The sequence below is a fragment of the Astyanax mexicanus genome, chromosome 14 (assembly GCF_023375975.1).
Source record: "Astyanax mexicanus isolate ESR-SI-001 chromosome 14, AstMex3_surface, whole genome shotgun sequence".
Lineage (NCBI taxonomy): Eukaryota > Metazoa > Chordata > Actinopteri > Characiformes > Acestrorhamphidae > Astyanax > Astyanax mexicanus.
The window spans coordinates 26,654,621-26,675,685 of record NC_064421.1 but is presented as its reverse complement, the minus strand read 5'-3'; the positions used below and the strand labels follow the sequence as shown (position 1 = coordinate 26,675,685).

Below are 21,065 nucleotides of genomic sequence, written 5' to 3'. Positions count from 1 at the left end.
CACCCCATATCATTTTTACATTTACGACATGGTTCCTTATGTGTTCCTTTATAGTCTGAATGACTATGGTATTGAAAATATATTAAAAATAAATGGACAAGAAATCTACCTAGTGAGAGAGATGAAAAAATTGAGAAAAAGAGTACACAGAGAGAATAAGACAGTGAGTTCCATCCATTCTTTCCTCTTCAGTACTGCCTTATTGACTATAAAAATTAAAAGTATTCTTTTAATTATGAATATTGTTGCTGTTTTCGAGGGATATAGAGAGAAAGAGAGAGAGACAGAGAGAGAGCAAAAGATAAAGACATGGAGAGAGTTTATCAGGGCCGTATAAAAGGGAGCAGATGCTGACACTGAGGTGCTCTGACACTTCCACAGCCCAGGGAGTCGCAGAATTCTAGTGCAGTGTGACAGAGAGCAACCTTTAAAGGCCAAACACTGAGCAACAGCAACTCCCACTCATCTCTCTCTCTCTCTCACACACACACACACACACACAACACAGACTTCATTCCACCTCGATTACCCACTGCATTCACTACACACACGTAACAATGTCCCTCATAAAACGGAGGAGTACGCATTTCCACCATTAAGACCAAATCAGCGCTACACCGTCCAGCAGCAGCAGAACTCTCCATCACTGCTCTCTAATGTACACTGCGCTCCAAGAACAATGTGTCTGTCTAATAAATGTCAGTATATGTGGACAGTCGAAAGCGCTGGATTGGCTGAACAGCGAGTCCAAAGCTTGTTACTTCATCATCGCTCTGAAATGCCTGTTCCTGACCTGCTCATAAATCACACCGAGAATTCCAGAGCAACAGAGATTCTCTACTGGCACCTGCAGGACACTGACAGAACACCAGGAATAATGTGAGCACAGATGTCCACGGCTGTAGTGAACTATTTTGGGTTGAACTGAAATGTACCAGACCTATGAGATATATTCACTATACAGTGAGCTCTCAGAAAAAAAGAATCCAGTGAAGTATCTAATATCAGGTCAAAAGTTTGGAATCACCTTCTCTTTTTCAATGCATTTTCTTTATTTTCATGACTATCTACATTGTAGATTCTCACTAAAGGCATCAAAACTATGAATGAAAACATGTGGAGTTTTATGTACTTAACAAAAAATAATGACCTGGCCTCCACAGTCACCGGACCAGAACCCAATCCAGATTTGTGGTTTGGGGTGAGCTGGACAGCAGATTGAAGAAGGCAAAGGGGCCAACAAGTGCTAAACACCTCTGGGAACTCCTTCCTTCAAGACTGTTGGAAAACATTTTCAGGTGACCACCTCTTGAAGCTCATTGAGAGAATGATTCCAAGAGTGTGCAAAGCAGTAATCAGAGCAAGGGTGGCTATTTTGAAGAAACTAGAATATAATTTTATTTATTTTTTAGTTATTTCACCTTTTTTGTTAAGTACATACTGTAACTCCACATGTGTTCATTCGTAGTTTTGGTGCCTTCAGTGAAAATCTACAATGTAAATAGTTATGAAAATAAAGAAAACGCATTGAACAATAGAAGGTGTGTCCAAACTTTTGGCCTGTACTGTATTTTCATACAAAAGACACACTGGATAATAAGGCACATTTTAATTGACACTATAAGGAACTTCTAATTCAGCAGTTCTCACTGCTGGGTGGCTGTGGGGGGGTAGCTAACTAAAATAAGTAAAGCTAAACTAAGTAAACACAACTGTAATTCTAAAAAAAAAAAAAAAAAAAAAAAAAAACATTTTCTTTTAAAGTCAAACGATGTTAATCTACACAGATTTCTCTCCTGAAAACTGTTTATTTGGGTGAGTAAAGCATTTTAGTTTATTTACAGTAAGCTTAGATTACTGAATTTCTGTAGCACTAGGGTTGGAGCATTAGCATTAGCGGCTAACCTCTCTAGCAGTGCTAGCCGGGGTTAGCAGCAGGCCACAGGCCGATAATACTCACTTCTGAACGAGAAAATAGCTAGCGTGGTTAGCGGGTAATGCTAATGCTACTCCAGCCCCGGTGCTGGAGAACTAAACTGAAACTCCTGTATAATGCTGTACTCCAGTGGAGTGGCTTTACTGCTCCTTACAACCTGACTGGTAATATTTATACATAAGATGCACTGAATTAAAAGGCGCACTGGCGATTTTTGAGAAAATTAAAGGATTTTAAGAGCTCATTATTGTGCGAAAAATATGGGACCCTCAATTCTCAATTCTTAATGTAGCTAAACAGATGCTTATGTTAGGTATTAATAGTTAAATACACCACCACACAACATATGGTAATTTCTTTGGGAATGTACATTTAAGACAACTGGAAAATTGGTGGATTTGGTAAATTGGATTTTTTGCCTAGCAACTCTTTTTCTTATTCAAACAAAAGATAATAAAATTCCTGCTATTTTAGTTTAATCTGTTTGTCATTATCACAGTCTGTGTATAGAATAAATCTATAAAAAGTCTGACCTCTCGTAGATGGTCTTCAACGTGACCTGCTCTGAGACGATGTCGTTCTCCTCGAGGAAGAGGATGAGCCAGGAGGTTCTGTAGGGCCACTCCTCCGTCAGGTTGATCCATGAGGCCAACCGGTCCCAGTTAAAGATGATCTGATTGGCTCGGAGAAGACGACCTGACAGTACATGCTTCAAGTTAGCTCAGGACATGCAGGGAGTATATGGCACAACATGTGCAGACACCTGCCTATCTAAAGTAAGTGGTATCCATTGGGAGCTACTGCACATTTAGGAAGACTTTACTCTGGATACTGAAACATTGGACACTATTGGACACAGTGTTTAAAAACTCCAGCAGCACTGCTGTATGTGCAGGGCATGGTGACTTATGTGTGGCTTATCCTAAGCATCCCATTCTATTATTTAAGCTGTATGGGCGTGTATATGGTTTTGAAAAACCTGAGTTAGTATCAGGTGCACTTGCATTAATATGGCTTATAGCTTATAAATGGGTGAAGAGAGAAGAAGTGTATGGATGATTTTGGACAAACAGTGCATTTTATGAACACCCTGACAAGGGACAAAATGGCTAAATATAATTAGCCACTAAACAGATGCCTTAGCAGATTATAGCAAGCAAAATGGTTTAATTTTAAGGCAATAAATCTTGTTTTTGTACAATTATGTTGCTTATGTTTGGAATTATTATCTTAATCAATTTTACTACCTGAATGAAAATAAATACATTTAAGCCAGACAAACTGTGATTTTAGTTTCATTTAAGTCTTGCTTCACTCATTTTGAGACGTTGTGATTGCTTTTTTAAAGAAATCTTACTAAGAAAAAATTGCTTACCTCATTGGCAGAATGTTTTTAACATTGGTAAGCATGTAGAGTGTAGAAACGGGGCGTGGCACTCACCTGTGACTGATACGATGTTCAGCAGTCGTCTCATGGTCTGAGGGCTGATATCGCTGAACCAGTCCTCAGTGACCAACAGCTTGGTCAGGTCAAAGGACATCTGACGCGTGACGGTGCGCTGCATCTGACGACGCCGGTATGTGTCCTGCACACCAAACAGACCAGAAGAATTACTTTAGAACATTAGCATTAACAATTACATGTTTTTCTAAGGACCCAGATATTATCACCACAATGTCGGTGCCACTGCAGTGCTAAAAATTACCTACCACCCAAACAATAGCTGCTCTTTGGTGGTCTTGTGGGGTCCGAACCACTGAGCAACAGGGTAAAAGGAGAATAATAAAGTATGCAGAGAAATAGACATTACAGTCTGTAAGTAAAAAACAACACAGTGTTCACATATAATCATTAAATCTGATATACTGTGCTATAAAAAAGTATTTGCCCCCTACAGATTTATTTTGTTTTTTTGCTTGTGTGCATCAGATCATTGTCCTGTGGCAGAACCCAAGTACACCTGAGCTTAAGGACACAAAATGATGGATGGACATTTTCCTTCAGAATGTTCTGGTAGAGCAGAATTCATGTTTCAATTACATCAAGTACAGCAAATTGTTCAGGTTCTGAAGCAGCAAAGCAGCCCCAGACTATCACACTACCACCACCATGTTTAACTTTCTGTATGATGTTCTTTTTCTAACATTTATGTTATTTTTGGGCCAGATGTAATTTTTTTGTCTGGTCAGTCCACAGAACATTTTTCCAAAGCCCTGGGGATCATCAATATGTTTGTTGGCCTTTGTGTTCTTTTTGGTATGAAGTGTTTTTTTGTCAGGGATATCATTTTTCTCAGTCTCTGTCTTATTATTATTATCGAATAATTAACACTGACCTTAACTGCAAAGCGAGATGTGCGGTTCTTTAGAACTATTGTGCTTCGTTCTTTTGTGACATCCTGGATGAGTTGTCCATGCCCTTTTGGAGTCATTTTGGTAGGCCAGTCACATCTTTAAAGGTTCACCAGTGTTCCATGTTATCTCCATTTGTGAATAAGAGCTCTCACTGTGGTTTGCTGGAGTCCCAAAGCTTTAGAAATTACTTTGTAACCTTTTCTAAACTGACAGATGATCAATCACTTTGTTTTTTCTTCTGCTTTTGAATTTATTCAGATCAGGGCCTAATGTGTTGTTTTTTGAGACCTTATCCTTATCTTATCCTGCTTCATGTTGTTAGACAGGTTTTACTTAAGTGATTTCTTGATTCTACAGGTCTGGCAGTAATTAGACCTGGTTTTAACTAGTGAAATTAATCTCAGCTTTCCAAACAATGTGGTTAATCACAGTTACAGCGCTGTAAGGTGTAAATGTTTACAAGTGATTATGTACAGTATTTATGATAGAAAGAATTGTTGAGGTACTGAAAGGAGTACTTATATATTCAAAAAAACAGCTTATTGATTAGTAACTGAAGTCACGGAACTACAAGCAATGATGAGATAACCGTGTTTGATGACACAGATGACATTTGTAGTATCTCACGGTTTAAATTCAATGAATGGATTAAAGGCCAGCAGGCCGAAGATCCACAAACAGTGCAGATTAGATCACATTGACCAGCCCGTGTGTGCCGTCTGAACATCTCTGCTCTGAGCATTGCGTGCCTGTCCTCCCGCTGACCCTGTCGGTGTCCGGAGGTCACTTATTGGTCAGAAGTTGGCCTGCTCCACATCATATCAGGAGCTGAGTGGTCCAGCTGAAGCTCAGTGCAGGAACAGGGGCCTGATCACGAGCTCTAGAAAGTCCACTAAGTCCACTTTGATGTTTCTAATGCTGACCGTGTGACTCGGCCGCTACACTGGAGCACATGGCCACCAATATAAAGGAGTGGGTAGGTGGCCCCTCTAGGATCAAGAGGTTGAGAAACTCCATGGCCTGCACTGTCCATCATGGTCATGCTCATAAACGTGTGTGTGTGTGTGTGATGATCATACAGAGTGACAGAAGTTCGGAGTAATTAGAATTGAGTAATCATTTCAGTACTGTACTGTAAACAGTCTTTCACTTCCAATCAGATAAATACTGTTGAACTGTTAAACCATAATCCTTACCTTGATCTCATCCCAAAACTGTGAAAAATATTATTTTGGCAAGCTAAAACCCTCTTAAATGTAGTTTACAAATTTAATATATCTAATTGTAGGATTATAAAAGCAATATAATAAGAATAAATAATGTATTTCTTGATTTAATAATTTTTACTTGTTTTAAGTGTTCTAAATCTATTTAAAAAGTATTTTTAATTGGCACATTCGTTTTTGTCAAAAAGGTATTCTTAAAACAAGCAAAAATATCTGAAAATGGAATAAGACACTTTCAGCAGATTACACTAATTAAATCAAGGGAAAGTAGTTAGAAATAAGTTGAATATTTGTTTATAAATTCTGGCAAAAATCTGAGAATTCAAAGAAATTTCACATAAATGTAAGAAACACTGACATTTCTATCATCAAAATATTTTTTGATTTGGGGTGGTATAACCAAATGGTGGGTGTTTGCTAGTTTCAATCAACTATCACTATGGCCGTATATATAATATATATTATTTATTATTAATAACAACTATTATTAATAACTATTAATGCCTCATTTTAAATGTCAGGGCTCTCCATATTCGGAGGTGGAGGTGTGGAGCTACTTTGAGCCTGGATAATAATGTAAAAAGCTATTTATTGGGGCAAAATATGCCTTGATATGGCCGTTTTACAGATTGCTGGGCAAAAAGCACAAAATTACTGAATCTTAGAAAGCTGTAGGAAAGCGGTGGTGGGCTATTCAACAAAGGTGAGTGCTTTTTATCATGTTTTACTACACCAAAAGTCATTTTTTCATCGGAGTTCTCCTTTAAATGTCAGTTGAGAATCTATGAGGCATCTACAATGGACCATGCAAATAAAGTGTTACCTAAGAGTGCAAAAAGAACTCCTGAGCCCCTGAGCAGGGCTGTAGAATTGTGGAAGGAGGAAGAAATCACAGCTTGGTTGGCTGCAGTTCAATCCGTCAACCTTCTGTGAACTTCAGTAGAGTCAGTTCAGTTTGAGACTCTGTCTTGACCTCAGCTTGTACGAGTTCTACAGCATTCAGCACAAACTAAGCCAGGGCAATCCATCTTTCCCTCTGTAAGGCTGCGAGTAGATCAACAACTTCTTATTAAACAGACGAAACTCGAACTTCCATTCTCGAAACAGGGACGAGTGCCAGGCCAGCAAACGGCAACACAAAAGGAGCACGCCTACGAAAGCGAGCGAGGGCCGAATGAAAAGCACGCTGATAAATCAGCAAGGCAAACAAACGGGGAGCTCGCAGGGCGAGCAGCGGAGGCACTTAGCCCCCTGCTAGACGCCGGCCATGCCAGCGCTTTGTCACTGAGCCTCACTGCTGCTGCACCCTGTCATTAAGCAATGGCATCTCAGCGGGAAGGCTAAACAGACATTAAATCAATTACAGACACTCCTCGGCGACATCCAGGGGCTCTGACAGTACCCCCCTCTCCTCCTCGCTAGCCTCATGGAAAACACACAGCAGCAGCAACAACAACAAACACACGCGAGCTCAGCAGCACCCACATGAAGTGCTGTATAAGTGATTATATTGTGTTCCTGACTGCTCTCTGAAACTCCATGAACTCTGCAGAGCTGTTTTCAGGAGTGCTGATCACCGAGTTACACTGATACACCTTTATGAGTTTAATGTTTGGTGGAGGGAGGATCATTAGTAGTATGGTGTGGGGTTGGTTTTCACGAGTTGGGCTTGACCCATTAGTTTCAGTGAAAGGAAATCTTAACTTGAGTTTAACTGAAGATAAAACAAGACTTTACAGATCTAAACTGGATGATATCTAAATTTTGTAGAAATCCTGACTTATTCTTTAGGAATTCCTTGGAAATTGTCAAATTGTCTGCCTTAAAGATCTAAAAACAAACTGCTCATGTTCTATGTCAAGACAAATGTATTTCTAAAGCACATTTAAAAACCACAATGGCCAACCAAAATACAAACAATTAAAGCTCCACTAGGTAGGATTGAGATTTTGTGCTCGTGGGCTCCCTCTACAGTTGTAGAGTGTAATAAATGTTTCAGGCGGATTAGTTTCTCTTTCTCGTTTTCAGGCTTTCACAGACATATTCGGTCTCTTTCCAGCTCCTGCCAGAGTGTCTGTTTGTTAGTTTGTAAAGAATGAACCAGTAGTCCTTGTAGAACTGTTAGAACTAAAGGTCGGAAAGCAGGTCGCAGTTCTCGCGAGCGTTGGTCGCGGCCGCCTCGGAAAACTTACAGAGTCTGTCTAAATGATTCTTTTCAATGTTTGTATATATGTTTTTTTAACTGTTCTGTATAGCACCAAAAAGTCAAAGAACGAGATAACAAACACATTTTCAGTACTTAACACCCTTACAACGGGGTTGTACATTTCTGTAAAAGCAAGGGTTCTACCTCAATAGAACCAATGGATTTCTGCCTGGCTAAAAAGTTTTTTCTCTATAATCTTGTATATGTTTCTTTTAAAGATCTTTCAACACCTATATATCACTAAAGGTTTAAGGATAAGTTAAATAAGCCCTTTTAAGTACATAACCCTTAAAATGTATTATATGTATGCTTTTCTGCCTGGTTTTCTGTCTGGCTAAATGTCTTTTCTCTAGGATCTGTATATAAAATAGCTCTATATACAGTAGCATAAAATGGGTCTATCAATCTGACAGTTAAAAAACAAACATTTCATTACTTTCTAAAACATCAAAAGCATCTCTTTTTGCCTAGATTGCTATCTGTTGTTAGTGTGAACACACCTCTTTATCACCAAGCTAGCGGATGCTAACACACTGCCCACACTGGATAATGAGGAGAGTGATATGCAGAGTAAAGTGTGATGTAAAAATAAAAGAAGAAAAAAAAATCCAATCTGATGAATGTCACTGAGTTCAGACAGCAAAAAACATTCAGTCTGTGCCATTTTAACCCTGTTCTGTGAATGTAGCCTAATGTAGCTTAACTGAAGAGGTGGACAGTAAAGTAGAAAATGTAATTGTAAACTGTAGTCAACACACTAATCAGGGTACAGCATGCACTTTGTTTTGGACCTATTTTGACATACTGGACATACAGTAGCTTCCCAGTGCAAGTATGAGGGTTAGCTTCAGTGGAAAAGCATAAACTTTTGGGTGGCATGCCTATGTCTTCATATATAATGGAATACTTAAAAAAAAAAAAAAAAATTATCTCATTTAAACACGAATATAAGATGCCAATAAATCTTAAACTGATACTGGGGAGGGGTGGTGGACTAAGTTTTTAGCCTAATGGCTTAATTTTTCCCGTTTACATTACTTTTACCTTATTTTTCACAATATAAGGGGCACATAAAATCCTTTAATTTTCCCCAAAATCATCAGTGCACCTTACATATGAATTATACCAGTCAGGTTGTAAGGGGCAGTAAAGCCACTCCGCTGAAGTACAGCGTAATAAAGGAGTTTCAGTTTAGTTCTCCAGCAGTTTTAGCATTAACTGCTAACCGTGCTAAGCGCTAGCTCTTTCGCCATTCAGAGGTGAGTATTATCAGCCTGTAGCCTGCTGCTAACCCCGGCTACAACAGCTGGAGCAGCATTAGAATTAGCATTAGCATTAGACAGTCCTAGTTAGCTCTTTCTTTTTCGCAAATATCGATCGCCCTGGTTTACCGGAACACTCAGGGTTCCTCAGTGTAGCACTGTCGGACTAGCTTTAGTGCTAAGCTTACTTTAAATAAACGGAAGCACTTTACTCACCCAAATAAACCGTTTTCAAACAAGACATCTATGTAGATTACATTCTGTGTTTGTTTGATTTTAAAAGAAACTGTTTTTTTTAAGAAAAACAGTTTTGTTTTACTTAACTAAGCTTAGCTTTACAGCTTTTACAGCACCCAACGGCAAGACCAGAAGGAAAACATGGCAAGACCCCTGTTCCTTATTATTGTCGCTTAATGCGCTTTAATCCGGTGTGTTTTATGTATAAAAATAGACCAGAAAATAGACGTTTATTGATAGTGTGCCTTATAATCCGGTGTGCCTTACAGTGCAAAAAAATTACGATCATTTTGTACTTTAAGTAGTAAGTAGTAAATACTGAAACCAGTACTTTTACACTTTTACTTGATAAAAAAGCTTGAGTTGGTACTTCTATAGAAGTACTTTTAAACCCTAGCGTCTATACTTCAATAAATATAAATACTTTTAGTCCTATCTGGGCGGGATTAGTTTCTCAGGGGGGTCCTCTGTGATATTATTCCTGTCCAGACAGGGCTTTTGACACATTTAGTCAGTTATTTTTAATGTTATGGCTGATTGACATACGATCCTACATGAGATACCTACCCTGCGGTTCAGAGCAGTCTTGCTGCCCTGCTTTGCCTGCTCTCCAAGACTGTTCTGAGACTGGAACTTCCTGTCCATTTCTTCATGCCACGCTACAAAGACACAAAGGAGCAGACCCCGAAAGACAGAATTAGATTCAGCTCTGATCATCATGCATCAGAAACAGACAATTAATAGGACATTTGCATAATTGTTAAAGCCTAAAACAATAAAGACACTGAATGTATCCGTCACAAAGTCTGGTTGCTTAGCTCTGCAGTTAATGAGTGTGTGTTTGTGTGTGTGTTTGCGTGTGTGTGTGTGTTTACCCTCAGCGCTGAGTAGGTCTCCGTTGGTGGGCGCTGCCATGCTGAGCTTTTTGGCTGTGCTGAGGCCGCGGCTGTTCAAGAAGACGGGCAGGTGCACGATGTTTCGCATGTAGTCGTGGCCGTTGATGTTGGAGTCGCGCAGCACGCTGTTCAGGTTCTGGTTGATGGCTTTGATGATAATGTGGGGGTCACTGGCAAAGATGGAGATAAAGGGGCCCTTGGAGAAGAGCACCCTGACCTGAAGCAAGCAGAGAACATGTATGTTAAAAAAGAGACACTTTTAGCATCTAATTCTTCTATAGCAAATAAATGAAGGCCCCCCCATCTCTCCTTGTGTCAAGTTAGGGAGAGTTAGTGTCCAATATCAATCAAAAAATATGAACTGAAACTAACCCTCAGGACATTAAATGGACATAAAAACTGTTTATACCGTGTAGTATTTATTTATTTTACTCTAAATTTCCTTCAGAATCAATAAAGTATCCATCCATCCATCCATCTTAAACTCCCCCAAATACACCCTGAAAAACACTCTGAAAGTTACTTTCTGTTCCATTCCACCTTAAAAAGTGAAGTAGGTACTTCCAAATGCTAAGATGAGTTCTACAGTTCAAAATTTTAGGTCCACCTTAAATGCTACCACAACTGTATATTCATACATACAACCACACTAACACCAGCGTATTTAACTCTTTCATTACATCTTACACTGCAAAAAAAAAAAAAAAAAGAAATCTTAGCCAGTAAAATGATCTAGTTTGAAGGCTATATATATATTTTTTTTTCCTTTAATAAAATATTTTGTCATTGTATGTTTTGTCATTGTAAGTGTAAGATTATTTTGCTTTCTATAAAAATCTGAGCACAAAAAAAGCACAAAGAACAAAAAGTCACCAGTCAAGTTATTCTGATCTTTGTGTCCAAATTTAAGCCATAAAATCAATCTGTGGCTTATTTTTGCTTGATTTATTTGTCTTAATTCACTCATTTGTGATTTTGTGGTTATTTTATGAAATCTTACTAAGAAAATTTAGCGTATCCTATTCTTTTGCTTAATATAAGCGTATAAACTCAGTTTACATACCAGTGCATTTTGTCTAGTTTTTGCCAAATGATCTTTTGCAGCTACAAGCTGAAGAATAAACAGCTATACTGGCTTCTTTGTCTCTATTCCACCCTAAGTGCTGCGGCTGGTATAGAATTACTGTTTGCAAGCTGCTGATTTGCAGATTTTTCTGTTACACTTCATATACTGAAGGAGTTAAATTCAAGTGCCAAAACTTTGTTTTTGTACCGTTATAGTAGTCATTCCACCTTATATTCTACATTTGGATTGTTGGATGCATTTAAGAAGAGAGAATAGTAGTGGAGAGTCAGTTGTGTGTGTGCGTGACTGAGTACTGTACATTGGTCACTTATCTATTCACAATTAAGAAACATCTACACATAAAAGAGGGATATGATATTCTGCTGTTCTTTCATGAAAAAACAATAAAGTTTGTTTACTTTTTCCATCAAACGGGGAATGAAAATTCTTTCTACATTTGATACCATGTTGATGTTGCTCATTTTCTCAATATTTTAATATTATTTATATATTTTTTTCTGCTGCATTTCACTGAACATGAATAAATGAAACTAATGCTAATACAACCTAAACTAAATAAACCTAAATAAATGAGCACATTAAAACTTTTACATAGAAGAGTACAGTTTTAAGGGCCGGAAGGTTATTTTATGATTACTGTAGGACTTGTCCTCTGAAAAAAATAAGATACTAATTTAGCTTTAAGTATTAGCATTTATTTAGCATTTCTCCCAAATTCCAATTTCAGCATTTAGTCATTTACAGCATTTATTTGCAGAAAATGAGAAATGGCTGAAATAACAAAAAAGAGCTTTCAGACCTCAAAAAAGTAGTTCCGCTTGGTTTGATGGCTTGTGATCATCCATCTTCCTCTTGATTATATTCCAGAGGTTTTTAATTTGGTAAAATCGAAGGAACTCATCATTTTTAAGTGGTCACTTATTTTTTTCCAGAGCTGTATATGTTCTTTGGTATATAATATATATTATTACTTTCTAACATTTTTGTGGGGGTTGCTGGGAGCACATAATCATCATCATCTGTCTGAAATCTATGGATGAACCAATGTCAAAAAAGCTAAATATGCAGTTCAGTCCTCTACATCTCTACATCATATTAAAAACTGCAGAGTTTCAGAAAAGACCACCACATGGGAAGCCTACAGTGTGAGTGAGGAAGACTGCTGGAGACAGGGAGATGATCGGGACTTTCCAGACTGATTAGTGTCCACAAATTTGCCAAGTGTCACAGGACACTGATTTGTGCACGATTTAAAAGGTTGATTACAGCTGCTGCATGCTCTAGCGTCTAGGCCCGAATATCTGCTTGCGCTGCAGTACGTCCACAGTGAGCGCATTGTTTTCTTCACATACAAAACACGCCATTATCCCTCACACCCCATTTTTATTCCATCCACCGCAGTATGGAAATCCCTTCCGTTATGGGACATTAGCGGCAGCGAGTAGAAAAAACATTTAGTTTGTGATACAAATTCAATTTTGTTATTCCTATCAAAATGGGAAACAAAAAAGCATGGAATTTTTAAAGAGATGCGTCTAATTGCGCCACAAAGGAGTCTTTGAGAAGGTTTCAGGCTTTCTGGAAGGAGGGAGATTTCATTAGCACAGCGCCGGCTGCCAACGCAAGGGGATTATACCCCTAAATAATAACGTTTGGCTGAAGGAAATTCTATTACTCCAGCTGGGAAAGAGGAATCTGAACTTTCTGGGCTAGATGAGCGTGAACTCCGATAGCTACCGTATGCTGGACAATCAAGAGATTGATGAGAGTGTTTAACTGCGCCGCCGGATCGAGGTGTTGTTTGCGTATTTGAGGGAAGGGGAGGATGATGAGGAAATGATGGGATGAAGGGTGACAAAGGTCTTTGTGACATATGGTTCCGTGGGCAAATTAGAAACCTGAACAGTGAACATCCATGCATGCATTCACACACACACAAGCATACACACCGTATCCAGCATCTGCAGCACTTTGTCCTGCTCACAGGAATCCAGGCCGTCGATGATGACCACCAGACGAGTCTGATTCTGAGTAAAGCCATCGATGGTCTTCGCCATTTTAGCCATGAGTTCCACCTCACACTTCAGAACCTAGCAGACCAGAAAAGACAAAACAGCTCTTAAAGCAAGACGACAAAACCCTGAGTATCTTACTGCTCTGCTCTAAACATCAAAGATGATTTAGTACCACAAATTCAAGTATGAATGTCAAGCTGAAGAACTCATACCGAATCCATAAGAGCCATATTACCCTTTAAATATATGATGATTTATGCTACTGTACAAGGCAAGGTAAGTTTCTTTTTTTTTACCTTTGATACACACACACACACACACAATGTAAAGAGCTTTACTGAAAATTATAATAAATTATAATTAAAAGAATAAAAACCAATGCAAACTAAGTACACAAAATGTAAAAACATATAAAACAGAATACGAATATAAATAAAATGAATAGAATTGCAAATAAGAAATAAGACATAATATAGAAGAATGTTTAAATATCTTTTTATAATTAAATATATATATATATATATATATATATATATATATATATACAGTGAGTCCAAGAAGTATTTGATCCCTTGCTGATTTTCTTTGTTTGCCCACTAATAAAGACACTATCCTTCTGCACTTTTAATGGTAGATATATTCTAACATGGAGAGACAGAATATCAAGACAAAAATCCAGAATATAATTTTAAAGAATATATTTTAATTAATTTGTATTTCAATGAGGAAAATAAGTATTTGATCCCTCTTGCCAAACACACTCAATACTTAGTGGCAAAGCCTTTGTTTGCAAGCAAGAGACGTTTGTTGTAGTTAACCACAAGTTTAGCACACACACCAGGGGGAATTTTGGCCCACTCTTCTTTGCAGACCCTCTCTAAATCATGAAGGTTGGTGGGCTGTCGCTTGGCAACTCTGACCTTCAGCTCCCTCCATAGATTTTTGATCGGATTGAGGTCTGGCGACTGGCTGGGCCACTCCATGACCTTAATGTGATTTTTCTTGAGCCAATCCTTTGTTGCCTTTGCTGTATGTTTAGGGTCGTTATCATGTTGGAAGACCCAACCACGGCCCATTTTCAGATCCTTGGCAGAGGGGAGGAGGTTGTCCCTCAGGATTGTGCGGTACATGGCTCCATCCATCTTCCCAGTGATGCGGTGAAGTAGCCCTGTACCCTAGGCAGAGAAACACCCCCAAAACATTATGCTTCCACCTCCATGCTTGACGGTGGGCACAGTGTTCTTGGGGTCATAGGCAGCATTTTTCTTCCTCCACACATGGCGGGTGGAGTTGAGGCCAAAAAGTTCAATTTTGGTCTCGTCTGACCACAAAACCTTCTCCCAATAACTTGGTTCATCTTTTAAATGATCATTGGCATACTTGAGGCGCGCCTCCACATGTGCTCTCTTCAGCAGGGGTACCTTTCGGGCACTGCAGGATGTGAATCCATTGTTGCGCAAAGTGTTGCCAATTGTTTCCTTGCAAACTGTGGTCCCAGCTGCCTTCAGGTCATTTGCTAACTCCTGCCGAGTGGTTGCAGGACGATTTCTGACCGTTCTCAGCATCATTGCCACCCCACGAGGCGAAATCTTCTTTGGAGCACCGGGCCGAGGTCTGTTGATTGTCATGTTATACTCTTTAAAGTTTCTGATAATTGCACCAATAGTTGTTACTTTCACATCCAACACCTTACTAATCTTTTTGTAGCCCATTCCAGCTTTGTGAAGGTCAACAATTCTGACTCTGAGGTCCTGTGACAGCTCTTTGGTTTTACCCATGTTGGAGACTTGAAATCTGTGTGATCTGTCTGATTCTGTGGACAGGTGTTTTTCACACAAGTGATTAGTGAGAACAGGTGGCTTCAGGTCAGGTAACAAGTTGATTGGGAGTGTCTAACTGGTCTGTAAAAGCCAGAACTGCTAATGAATACTAAGGGATCAAATACTTATTTCACTCCATGAAATACAAATCAATTAATATATATTCCTTAGATTTATTTTCTGGATTTTCTTTTTAATATTCTGTCTCTCCATGTAAGAATACATCTACCATTAAAAGTATAGAACGATCATGTCTTTATTAGTGGGCCAACGAAGAAAATCAACAAGGGATCAAATACTTCTTGGACTCACTGTATATATATAATTAAGATAATATAATAAAATAGAATTACAAATAAAAGGATAACAAGTAATGAAAACTAAGAACAAAACTAAATACAAGAAATTAACTTTAAATCTACTGAAATTCATTATAATGTATATACATAAAGATTTTTTTTTTTATAACATTTTGTCCATTATCTACTGTACACTATATGGTTGGTGTCCAAGTTTTGCATTTTTGTATTGCATTATATGAACAAAATAAATAATAATTTAAAAAAGTGAAAGCCAGCTAAGTAAAAAACGTATTCACTATTTCTTAATGTAAATGTAAGAAATTAACTTTTAATACTTTATTACTATACTAATATATATACTGTAAATTTATAGACCATATGTTGTTTAAATTACTATTATCTAGCAAAAGTGAAAATAAAAAAAATAAACTGAAAATAATCAGTTTTAGTTTTTACAAGAAAAAATTACAAATTTACAAATACAACGCAGTTTTATTTAGTACAAATTAAATGTGTAGAAATGAGTAATATTATATCAATTGCATAATATAAGACATTTTTAGAGCAAATTGAAAATGGTTGTATACTGTCTTATGCTAATTTGGGGTTTTCCTGGTCAAATGAGTTATTCTGAGTTGATTTTATAAGTGTTAATACGTAAACAAATATTTAAATGTGCCATTACTTCTGCACCAGCCACAAATAACATGTGTTTTTAATGCTAAAGTGAGCAAAAAAATAAATCCATGTGTTTGTTACTGGTTTTTTTTTTCCATAGAAAAGACTGTCACTCAGGCACACATCTAAGAACATTAGCAGAAGTCATTATAAAGCTTGTATTTCTCTATACTTTTGCCAGTTTTTATAAGTATCAATGCCAATAGCCCTGGTACAAATTCTTGTTACTTGTTAACTACATTACCCTCACAGCTCAATGCAAAATGAGGCTAAAATAAATATTGGACAACAAGCTCATCTTGGCCGGCCGACAATGTTTGGAGCAGGGGAAAACTGTTTAAACTGTTGAGATTTCTCTTTGAACTGCTTTAAACTGTAAACTAATATATGTATAAATATATTGAGTCTGTTAGTGTTCATGTCTGTGCTGAACTCTATATATACAGCTCTGGAAAAAATAAGAGACCACTTAAAAATGATGAGTTTCTTTGATTTTATCAAATTAAAAAACTCTGGAATATAATCAAGAGGAAGATGGATGATCACAAGCCATCAAACCAAGCTGAACTGCTTGAATTTTTGCACCAGGAGTGGCATAAAGTCATCCAAAAGCAGTGTGTAAGACTGGTGGAGGAGAACATGCCAAGATGCATGAAAACTGTGATTAAAAACCAGGGTTATTTAACTAAATAATGATTTCGGAACTATTAAAACTTTATAAATATGAACTTTTTTTTTGTTTTGCATTATTTGAGGTCTGAAAGTTCTGCATCTTTTTGGTTATTTCAGCCATTTCTTATTTCTGCAAATAAATGCTCTAAATGACAATATTTTTAGGGGGGGAATTTAGGAGAAATGTTGTCTGTAGTTAATAGAATAAAACAACAATTTTACTCATACCTATAAATAGCTAAATCAGAGAAAGACAACTGATTCAGAAGATTCAGAAACTGAAGTGGTCTCTTAATTTTTTCCAGAGCTGTACATATATATAGATATATAAATATATCTTCAGTGGGTACCTTCATGAAGCCCTCGCTCTTCAGCTTGTGCATGCTGTTTGCTGCACTGTGCAGCCTCCTCCTTTGCGAGTGCAGCACAGAATCAGCAACCTGCCACCAGGTCCTGCAGTTCAGCAGCAGGGCCAGACCCACCACGCTGGCCATGGCCACCAGCACTGCGTTCACAGTGATGTTAGAAGGCTCCACCTTGAAGATAGCCAGCAGGGCCATGCCGGTCACCAGACAGGCCAGGGTCAGCGCAAACAGCACAAAGGACGGCACACAGCACGTCTTCTTCCACTTCTTTCCTGAAGAACGAGAAAAGACATTTCTGGGCAACTGTGCACACATAGGTATAGGAATATATGATTAAAATGAATATCATAATTAAAGAATTAATGAATAGTAGCAGTGCCAGATGTACAAGAAATTTTAGAAGAAATAACGTGATGTGATTCTGCCATAGGAATGGAAATTGTGAGAGACATTAAACCCATTATTTTTTCAGTTTCTTTGCTTTGTATATATCATTTAATTATATCAAGTATGTATTCTAGGTATATAACAGACATGACTAATACTTTCAGAATACTTGCCCGAATGATACAAATACTATAAAGAAGTAGTAAGATGGACAGTGGAAATACTGCTAATAACTTAAATAAATATAAAAATGAATAAATAAACATTTAAACAAATAAATAAAAAACATAAAACTATAAATGTAATATGTAATCATTTTACTGTAGCCCCAACCTTCTGGAGAAATTAATTTTATACAATTTTATACAAATCTCACCAGCCAGAGATTACGTTACAGTAATATCTATAATGTTTTTGATAATGATAATAACAAATATTTAGCGTTGTTCAAAAATGTGTCTGGAAAAGTCTTATATTGTACCTGCCTATGCCTTTTAAAGGATAATAATTAGTTGCTGTATACATTACTGGAAATTCTTTAAGATTTGTTTTTATTTACTTGAAACAAACATAATTAAAATCAACAGTGCAAATATGCAACCACTTATGTGTAAATCATGCGAACCAAGAGTTCATTAATGGGTATTTAAATGTAAATAAAATATTCAACATTAGATTGGCAAAATTAAATGATATTTATATTAGTGGTGTCAATCACTTAAAAATTTATTAAATTCCTGGTAGGTCCCTGTATGTTTGGGAGGGAGAGTAGTGTGGTGTGGTTTATATATATATATATATATATATATATATATATATATATATATACGTATATATATATATATATATATATATATATATATATTTTTTATTTTTTTTTTATTTTTTTTTTTTTGCCAAGATGGCGGCGCGCAGTAGTGCAGCGGCTTCTCACGCTCCTAGCAAACACCCTATTTTGAGCTGTTTTTACGTCGGTTCTGAACCCAACTTTACGCGCCCCACGCGTGTGAGTTACAGCAGAACCGAACTTCTGAGGATTAAGGACAGTTTGGTCAGTAAAACAGCAACTATGGACAATAATATCCGAGCTACGCTGGGCGAGCTGCAGCTCCTCCGTGCTCCGGCGTGGGGGAGCGGATCGCTGCAGACAAAGGACAAGAGGAGGAGGCGGTGCGAGCGGCGTCAGAAGAGAGGAAAACGCGCTGGGTTGCTAGCCAGGCTAAAGGCTAATGCTAACCGACCCCCGATTCCGTCGCTTTTCCTCTCTAACGTCCGCTCTTTGGATAACAAGCTGGACCTGCTGCGGCTGAGGATGAATGTTTCTGAGGAGATGAGGAACTGCGCTGTGATTTGTCTCACGGAAACCTGGCTGAACCAGACCATGCCGGACTCAGCCTTCCAGCTCGCCGGCCGGCAGCTGTTCCGAGCGGACCGCAGCCAGCTATCCGGGAAAGCCCGGGGGGCGGCTTGTGCGTCTACATAAACAAAGGTTGGTGCACAAACTGCGTGTTGGTAAACAGCCACTGCTCCGAGGCGACAGAACAGCTGACTGTGAAGTGTCGTCCTCACTATCTGCCTCGTGAGTTTTCGGCGGTGTTCGTGATTGCTGTTTACATAGCACCGGATGCTAATGCTAAGAACGCGCTGAAGGAGCTTTATGACAACATCAGCTCGCTTCAGAACAAGCATCCGGACGCGTTCTACGTGGTAGCGGGGGATTTTAACCACGTAGAACTGAAGAACACGCTGCCGAGGTTTTACCAACACGTGAACATTCCAACGCGAGGTAATAACACGCTGGACCGTGTTTATTCCTCTGTGAAAGACGCTTACAAAGCCTTCCCCCGCCCCCACCTCGGGCTATCGGACCACATCTCCATCATGCTGGTCCCCGCATACCACCCCCCACTGCGACACTCAAAACCCACACAGAAAACCATCACGGTGTGGCCCAGTGACGGCGCCGCTGTGCTGCAGGACTGCTTCGGCTGCACAGACTGGCAGGTCTTCAGGGAGGCTGCTGAGTGTGAGGGGGAGCTGGATCTGGAGGAATACACATCTGCTGTTCTCGGGTACATCAGCAAGTGTGTGGAGGATGTCACTACTACCAAGACTGTGACTTGCTACCCGAACCAGAAGCCCTGGCTGAACGCAGAGGTGCGTTCCCTGCTGAAAGCCAGGGATGCTGCCTTCAGATCTGGAGACTCGGACGAACTCAGGAGGGCTAGAAGAGAGCTGACTGCTGGAGTTAAGAGGGCAAAAGCTGCATATGCTCAGAAAATCCAGGGACACTTTTCCTCCCAGGATCCACAGAGCATGTGGAGGGGCATCAAGTGCATCACAGACTACAAATCTAACGTTGCACAAAGCTCCAAAGACCCATCCCTGCCTGAAGCTCTCAACACGTTCTATGCCCGCTTTGAGAACCCTGACACACCCCCCAGCACCAGACTCCCACACTCACCAGGAGAGGAGCCCCTCAGTGTGACACCAGCAGAAGTAAGGAGGACGCTGAGGAGGATTAACCCCCGGAAAGCTGCCGGCCCGGACAACATCCCCGGACAGGTGCTAAAAGACTGTGCAGACCAGCTCTCGGACGTCCTGGCCGACATTTTCAACGCGTCCCTCATTCAGGCAGCTGTCCCCACTTGCCTGAAGACCGCCACCATCATCCCGGTCCCCAAGAGCTCCACAGTGACAGGTCTGAATGACTACCGGCCAGTAGCCCTCACTCTGATAGTCACAAAGTGCTTTGAAAGACTGGTTCAGACCCACATCAAAGCCACCATCAACATCACTGTGGATCCACACCAGTACGCATACAGGAAGAACCGATCCACAGAGGATGCCATTTCCTCCGTGGTCCACACTGCCCTCACCCACCTGGAGCAGAAGGATTCCTATGTTCGGATGCTCTTTGTGGACTTCACATCTGCTTTCAACACCATGATTCCTCAGACACTGATAACCAAACTCTCCTCACTTGGACTGAGCTCTTCCCTGTGCAACTGGGTCCTAGACTTCCTGACCAACAGGCCGCAGTCTGTGAGGATTCACAACATCTCCTCCCCCTCCATAATCCTCAGCACTGGCTCCCCTCAGGGCTGTGTGCTGAGCCCCCTCCTGTTCACACTGCTCACATATGACTGCTCACCTCTCCATCCAGGCTGTCATATTGTGAAGTTTGCGGACGACACGGCAGTGGTTGGATGCATCACGAACAGAGATGAGTCCAGCTACAGGCAGGAGGTGGAACACCTGGAGGATTGGTGCAGAGAAAACAACCTCTGCATCAATGTAAAAAAGACAAAGGAGATGATTGTGGACTTCAGAAGGGGCAAGCATGCCCACCTCCCCCTGCACATTGGAGGATCTGCGGTGGAAGTGGTTGACAGCTACAGGTACTTGGGTGTGCACCTGACCAGCAACCTCACCTGGAGCAACAACACTTCCACTCTGGTCAGGAAGGCACATCAGCGGCTCTACTTCCTCAGGAGGCTGAGACGAGCTGGACTCGGGAGCGCAGTCCTCACCTCCTTCTACAGATGTGTGGTGGAGAGCGTCGTGTGCTCCAGCATCAATGTGTGGCATGGAAGCTGCTCTGCTGCAGACAGGAAAGCT

General features: G+C 39.6%; 1 protein-coding gene across 6 annotated transcripts in view; it reads right to left on the bottom strand.

Annotated features, from left to right (window-relative positions):
- kidins220a (kinase D-interacting substrate 220a) overlaps positions 1-21,065 on the bottom strand; it is a 131,615-nt gene that overhangs the window by 59,044 nt on the left and 51,506 nt on the right. For all 6 annotated transcript variants that reach the window (XM_022672832.2, XM_022672835.2, XM_022672836.2 and 3 more), the window contains exons 17-22: positions 17,043-17,329; positions 13,155-13,295; positions 10,098-10,335; positions 9,790-9,881; positions 3,378-3,522; positions 2,470-2,632 (exon numbers count right to left, since the gene is read on the bottom strand). In XM_022672832.2, the coding sequence (XP_022528553.2) occupies positions 2,470-2,632; positions 3,378-3,522; positions 9,790-9,881; positions 10,098-10,335; positions 13,155-13,295; positions 17,043-17,329 (1,066 nt within the window). The remainder of the gene's footprint in view (positions 1-2,469; positions 2,633-3,377; positions 3,523-9,789; positions 9,882-10,097; positions 10,336-13,154; positions 13,296-17,042; positions 17,330-21,065) is intronic.